Source organism: Dunckerocampus dactyliophorus, chromosome 12 (assembly GCF_027744805.1).
Source record: "Dunckerocampus dactyliophorus isolate RoL2022-P2 chromosome 12, RoL_Ddac_1.1, whole genome shotgun sequence".
NCBI classification, from domain to species: domain Eukaryota; kingdom Metazoa; phylum Chordata; class Actinopteri; order Syngnathiformes; family Syngnathidae; genus Dunckerocampus; species Dunckerocampus dactyliophorus.
In genome coordinates this window covers 7391384-7398682 of record NC_072830.1, presented here as the reverse complement: position 1 = coordinate 7398682, position 7299 = coordinate 7391384, and the positions used below count along the sequence as shown (strand labels likewise).

Sequence of the window (7299 nt, the reverse complement as noted above, 5' to 3'; positions counted from 1 at the left end):
TGAGGGAATGGGAGAAACATGAGATGCTGTGTGGATCAAAGTCATTCCTATTCTGGGAGGATTGTCCCAGAATAGGAAGGTGGTGCACGGGTGGGGGGGGCTTAACTGCATCCATGTTTGGGTAACAAGAAACACCTTCGCATAATTGTATCGCGTCAAAGTGCAAAGAGTGGGTGACAAATCCGCGTCAAGCCTTGAAAACATCCTAAATAGAAAGGTCACATGTAGGAGCTGATCATGTGGCGGGGATATTATATTACCGTGGTAATTGGGCTTCATTGAAAGGATATGCGTGGCGCCACCTGTAGATTACTTCCTAACCCGCAGCACAAGCGTATTAGTTACACAGTGGGCCATTTATAGGTGCACACGAGGACATGTGTCGCACGCTTCCCCCGACTGGCGTACAATGGTTGGTGTGACGTTTCTGTCGTGATGAAAGAGGATGCAAGTGTTAAAGCAAAAGATCTTTTATGTTCATGATGATCAGTTAAAACATTCCCAGTTGGTCTTACAAAATAAAAGTTTCTTTAAAAAAAAAAAAAAAGAGGAACGTTTGTGGAAAAAAGTGGTGCTGGTAGCTGGATTTTTTTTTTTGCAAATTACCTGAACATTGTGTAGCTGCTCTGAGCACCATTTACATATTCTTTGTAGTATAAAAACAGACCAAAAGGCTTTTTAAGCAATGTCTTTTTTTCCTGTTCTTGGCCTGATTAAGTAGAAATTTAAAAACACTGTAAAAACAAACTAAAAAAAATTAAGACACCAAATCTTCTTAAGTGATGTAGAAAACAACCTGAGTGTACGCTAGAAATTGGCCACACGATGACATATATGAGTCTCTTTCAATGATGCTTTCCCCGTCAGTACCGTCTCCACCTACTATCTTGGTAACCACGGTTACCGCCCCTGTCATCGTGATGCCTGCTGCCCCCGTGACGGTTGCCACCCCTCCAGGTATTCTGCTCCTGGTTGTAGTTGTTCCTGTGCTGCTGATGGTGGCCTGTGTCGTCCGGGTAGCGCTGGTTTCTTCTGCAGCTGTCCGCTTGGGATGAGTAGGGCCGGTAGGGGGCGCTGTCGTACTGCCTGAAGTTGCCCCTGCCCCCTGCAGGCGGATGCCTCTGCTTGGAGAAGTCGTCATCCAGCTGCTGACACATCATGTTGTTCATCTTGGAATTAAAATAAAAAAACAAAGACATTTGTGATATGTTGTGTTGGAGGAATGTTTCATGCACCTTATCTTCGTGTATATGTATTTAAAAACATTCACTAATGCAAAATTGACTTAACAGGTGTTATATTATGTGTCTGTTCATGAGCCTGTTTATGAGTACGTGAGAATAAATCCATCATCGCTTGTGTGCGCCACTCAAGAGAAACCGCGCTCAAACTCTAGCCTGAATTTGCGGCTTTTCATGACTCCCTCAAAAAGGAAAAACCTCTTTGCTTGTGGACATAATACCGCCTCTGACCTGCCCCTAGCCAGATGAGTTAGCCCGCCCTGTGTATACGCCCACCACTGTGGGCATTTTTGGTGACGCAGGAGCTTCACTACACATCTTAAAATAAAACCAACTGTCAGTCAGCTGCAGACATGGGGAGCTGTAAGTTTGATTTTGTTTTTCTTCAGCAAATAGGCCAACCTAGCATGATGTTGCTGTTAAAGTGCGAGTCCACTGTAGCTCACACACCTATGCTAGTGTTGCTAATGTCTGGGTCCTCCTGTCCCACTCCTTTATGTTTTGTCAATGTATGCGATACTTTGTATTGCATCTATTATATTGGACAAGTGCAAAGTAACGTGTACAGGTGCTGCTCAATAAGTTAGAATACCAAAACGTTGATTTATTTCAGTAATTTTATTCAGAAAATGAAACTTGTGTATTATATACATTCATTATACAAGAAACGAATCTATTTCAAATGTTTATTTCTTTTGATTTTGATGATTTGAACTGAAAACTAATGAAAATCCCAAATTCAGTATCTTCAGCTCTTCTGCATTGTTGGGTTTGGCGTACCGCATTTTCCTCTTGACAATACCCCATAGATTTGGGGTATGGGGTTCCTGGTAGACGGCTGCACTGACCTTGGCCCTCAGAAAACACAGTGGACCAACACCAGCAGATGACATGGCACCCCGAACCATCACTGACTGTGGAAACTTTACACTGGACCTCAATCCACGTGGATTCTGTGCCTCTCCTCTCTTCCTCCAGACTCTGGGACCTTGAGTTCCAAAGTGGTGTGATGGTTTGGGGTGCCATGTCATCTGCTAGTGTTGGTCCACTGTATTTTCTGAGGTCCAAGGTCAGTGCAGCCATCTACCAGGAAGTTTTAAAGCACTTCAAGCTCGCCTGACCGCAACCCCGTTTTTTTTTTTTTTAATTGGTCATAAGTAATGTTCTATTTTTCTGAGATACTGAATTTGAGACTTTCATCAGTTGTCACTTATAATAATCAAAATAAAAAGAAATAAACATTTGAAATACATCAGTCTTGTGTGTAATGTATGTATATAATATACAAGTTTCACTTTTTGAATGAAATTACTGAAATAAATCAACTTTTTGGTCATATTCTAATTTACTGAGCAGCATCTGCACATGTAAAAAGTAGATAAAGCACACAATAGCGCTTGTTGGAGACCCACTCTGTCAGAGACAGGTGTGGACAAACACAGCTCATGAGCATTAAAGGACAACTGCACTTTTTTTGGAATCATTATCATCCACAATGTGAGACATGAGCACACATCTTTCTGTTTTCTTTTGTGTTATAAAAGATATAAAAACAGATAAAAAGACATTAATGCACGTAATGGGACACACCCATTCGCCTAATATTTGTACACCTCGAATAACATTTTATGGTTTTATACCCATGCAACTAGAGGAGCATTCATGACAACATGTAATACTTACAGTATTTTGGTCATTTTAATAATTACCAGAACATCCTTCCTGGGCGCATTGATTTCACATAGCAACATGGAAACAAATGCCTACACCTAGCGTAACCTTTTCCAAGCTGCTACCTTTCGGTAGTGGGTAGTGGCCTGAGGCACTGTGAGCACGGCGCTCTGAGCGAGTGTGGTGAAGCTTGTCGCTAGCCGGTGCAGTGTGGCGAGGTGTCACTACGCCAGCAACGTAGTCCTTTGGCGTAATAATGTTAATAATAATAACAATGTTGCTGTAGCTTGGTTATTATGCACGTCACATTCTATGTAAATGGAGCGTTTTTACAGAATGGAGTCTTGTTTTTATATATGTAGAATGCACAGAAAAGAGAAAGACGTGTTCAAAATGTCTCACAAGGATAGTGGATGATGGGTAAAATTCCCCCCCAAAAAGTGCAGTTATCCTTTCAAGCTATAGACACACAAAACTGTTTGCTCCCTGTAGGTTTTGGATATCATTTCCAGTACACTACTGTATGACCTCTGACACTTATTTAAAATAGTTTAAAAGTAGTATAATATGGGACAAAGGGGTCGTTACCATGGCATGCTTCTGCAGGCTGTCAGGGGACAAAAAAGACCTTTGTATTGAGGCTGGAGGAGTGTAAGGAGGAGAGGTGAAATGGGGTGGCATCCTGGAAGAGCAAAAATAGTCACATACTTTCCCCTCAGGCACAAAAAAGGTGACATTAACAAACAGACTATGGCGTTTGCCCCGAAAGAATGCTCTCACCTCAGGCCGTGGGGATCAGGGGTACTTGTCGGACTTAAGTTCCCGGTACTATTGCTATGGCTGCTACCTGAGATGAGGAAAAATAAATAAAAACAGACTTGCATTAATAACCACGACAGTATTGAACTTCACATTATGGATGTCCCAATCCACATTTTTTGGCTTCCGATCCGATTTTTTTTTTAATAAGCTTTTGTTACAAACATGAATTTGTGGAACTGAATATAAAAAAATAATGCAACCAAAGTATTGCTGAATTTACTTTATTATACAGCATGACCAACAATATTGTTTGGCTTTTGTAACAAACCTCTGTGAGTCAGGTCCCTAATCCAATAAAAGATAAAATTTGAAAAAATGGATATGCAAAACACTTTTAGGGTAGACATGGTTTTAGATCAATTTGTGGTGCAATTTAGAGTATATTCTTTTTTTTTTTTTTTAACAAACTCTCTTCAACACAATAGTCACTTATTGACGGACCCTAGTACAGTATAAACAACCAGCGGTTTGAGAGGCACTTCCCGTGCGAGCTCCCCGCACCATCACACAGCAGTACGGGCACAGTGAGGGGGAACTACCGCTGTAGCTACAGAGACGAATACTGCAAGGTTGTGTTGCGTTTTCTTCTTTTTGCAGGTGGCAGCTTTGAGGTGCATTGCCGCACCAACCGTGTTTTTGTAGTGTGGCCCAGAGTTACAAACGTTATACGGCAACTGGATCGGCCTGATCTCGTGGAAGAAACCGATTTTATCCGATCCTCAAAATACAACAGATAGGCGGCCGATACCAATCCTGAGGATCTGATGGGGACGTCCCTACTTCACATATATTATTATATTCACATATATTCACTTATATTCACATATATTATTGTTAAAAAAAATTCAATAGCAATTGCACGAGACGATACACAAGACTTGGTCTGCGTGAACAAGATGAGACTTTTAAAAAAGTAAAAGGCAAAAATATAAACAATATATTGCAATCTACTAATGTGCTGTCAACTGCGTTACACTCTTCTGCACTCTGTGCGTATGCTAGCGGCCCTGCCTCCACCTACCGACACAAAGAGACTGTATGACTGACAAAAGGGCTCACTCCGTTCATGCCTCTGTTCTATGGAACAACAACGCCAGGGTGCTGAAACCAATTTGGAGGCGTGAGACGAGGAAAACAGACACGCATGCACATGGCAATATTTGAGGCCGGCAAAATAATCAAGTTCATTTTGATTTTAATTGATTTAATTTGATTTAATGAATTTATTGTCGTCCCAGGCCTAGTGCCCACGAGACAGTTTTCTTCGGAACGAGAAATCTCCTCACGTTTTATTCTCGCGAGATCTTGGGACACCATAACTAACATTATCTGAATTTGGATATCTGGCAATACAGATACAATTCCGATACCAGAGCTGTGTCTGCTTTACTATGCAACCGCGCCAAAAGAACATAAGCAAATATAGCTAGAAGAATATCAGCGAACCCAGCATTCTCCACACATGCAGCACCGCACACACACAAGCGCTCAGTCTAATGTGTTCACAGCTTCACAGTCAGAAAAAAAGAACTTCCGCGTCACTACGTTATCATTGATATTGATTTTATATGAAACTGTAAAAAACAAGCAAGTATGATACTGTAGCAATCAGGAAGTTTAGTGTAGTGAAGATGACCGCTGCAGTGCAAGTGTGGAAACAGCCGTTTGCTGATACTCTTTTGGCTACGTTTGCCGACAAGATTCAAGCACAGACATGGCTTACGGTTCGTAAATCTCCGCAGGTGGTATTGCGAATTTCCAATAAGTGAAATCAGCTAGTATCGTAACCCACTGAATATACTGGATAGGATCGACCCCATCCCTACTTTTTTTTGCCCACTGACTTTAATGTCTTTGCACTACTGCTTGACAGCTTCTCCACAGAAAGAACCCTTGCAGAAATATTGCCAGAACGATGCACACCTTCACACAGAGAGTGGTATGGTAGCAGTACTGCATATGCTGCATGTCTAACAGCTATAAAGCCGTAAAACGATGTTACAAAAGGCTCATTTGTCCTGTACTTTCAGTGATACGCTGGAGTCTCTAGTGGCCTGTTATTGTGATGCGTTCAAGGCACAGCAGAGAAACAGTCCTGTTCCTTAAACAGCCTCTTAATAAGTCTCACCTGCCAAGCAGATAACGTTGCCATTAAGTGCACACTATTACAGATGTCAGCAACCGTGTGCATGAAATTTCAGAGAGCAGTTGTATACTTAGCAAGTGTGTTTAGTGGGCCTACTGAGCAAAATTAAGGCATCAAATCAAAATATTACCAGCTAGTTTGGATGCCTTACCCGATCGGAACTGCACATGTATCGATCTCCCGAACAAAGACGTCCCGTTGAGCAGCTGCATGGCATAGGGCACCGACACCTCGTGTTTGTACACGGCAAAGCCGAAAGTCTTCTGTTTGCCATCCACATCTTTGGGGATTTTTGTTTTGATCAGAGGTCCTGCCTGCTGCGAGAAGCTGGTTAGCATACATTACTTATTAAAAAAAATAGAATACACATTTTGCCATTAAGCTTCACGTTAAAAGTGTATAACTGGAGAACAATTTTGCTGTTTGGGTGCATTTATTATCGCTTTCGATAGACTTCCATAATGCGTGCTGCTAGCACTTGCTACTGCAGTAATATGCTAACTGGAGAGACAACGTCACCTGTAAGAACAGTTCAAATAAAAGCTCCTCTGTCACCCGTGCATCCAAGTTCCTAATAAAAAGCGTTCGATCAGCTTCCTCTTCTATCCCCATTATATTATTTTGTCACGTCCAGCCGCTCTCTTCCTTGGCGATGCTAATACTAGCTTTCCAGAGACTCTGATAAAAACCCAAGCTAGGCCCATGACGTCATGGCTAAACCTCGTAAATGCTTCAATACAAACGAAACACTGATCTGTACAATATATCTGGATAGCTCATACGTCGCACCCGCCCGTGCAAGTCGCTGAAGCCACAGAGACGCCATCTTACCACTCACATCTCGTACGTAGCAGACTACATTCACACAGCGTACATAGTGTACAAAGCAGATGAAGAGGCTCGCAGAACATCTATATTTTAAATTAAAAAGCGGGGAGATTCTCCCATTCCTTCAAGTGACGCAACCTTCGTCCCTTAAAAACGATTTGATGCGTTATTCTCTATCTTTTGGCTATAATAAATGTACTTTTTCCCCTTCCAATTCTCATTGCCTTTGGGACAAAATTCTACTCTGCACCCTGGCTCAGCACTCCCCTATAGCAATGCATAGTTTTACTCCTCTAGAAAGAGATTTTTATCTTAACTGCATATCCCATCCCTTTTTTCCACTAAAATCCATGGTCATGATCCTTTACTTTTTTTCTTACTTTCATACAATTCACTATGCTCTCGTCTGTACAAAATATGAATCATCAAAGAGAGTGACTTTAGACAAGTTTTAAAATCATTTAACATTTTACTGATTTTTTTTTCTGATTTTTTTTTGTTTGTGTTATGAAATAGAAATAACCTCTTTTCTGATATAGAAATATATTTGAACAAAAACCACAGGAATAATATGTGATAACCATACTGTGT

The 7299-nt window shown here is 41.3% G+C and overlaps 1 protein-coding gene across 2 annotated transcripts; it reads right to left on the bottom strand.

Annotated features, from left to right (window-relative positions):
- Positions 1–470: 470 nt before the first annotated feature.
- On the bottom strand, positions 471–6625 carry rbm7 (RNA binding motif protein 7). Of its 2 annotated transcripts, none has more exons than XM_054795088.1 (5): positions 6400–6625; positions 6032–6194; positions 3693–3759; positions 3501–3519; positions 471–1169 (listed from the first exon to the last, which is right to left on the bottom strand). In XM_054795088.1, exons 1-5 carry the CDS (start codon positions 6490–6492, stop codon positions 864–866), a joined length of 648 nt encoding a protein of 215 aa, XP_054651063.1. In that variant the 5' UTR covers positions 6493–6625; the 3' UTR covers positions 471–863. The 2 variants fall into 2 exon arrangements, with proteins under 2 accessions (XP_054651063.1, XP_054651062.1); XM_054795087.1 differs by having other exon boundaries at positions 477–1169; positions 3501–3594; positions 6400–6624.
- Between the last annotated feature and the right edge of the window lie 674 nt (positions 6626–7299).

What these genes read in the sequence shown, in the direction of transcription:
- rbm7 (XM_054795087.1), bottom strand. Translation starts at nt 6,492, where the DNA reads ATGGGGATAGAAGAGGAAGCTGATCGAACGCTTTTTATTAGGAACTTG. An exon ending in ACATGTGCAGTTCCGATCGG is followed by an intron (nt 3,760 to 6,031) that starts GTAAGGCATCCA and finishes TCCTCATCTCAG; the next exon opens with GTAGCAGCCATAGCAATAGT. An exon ending in GCCTGCAGAAGCATGCCATG is followed by an intron (nt 1,170 to 3,500) that starts GTAACGACCCCT and finishes TTTAATTCCAAG; the next exon opens with ATGAACAACATGATGTGTCA.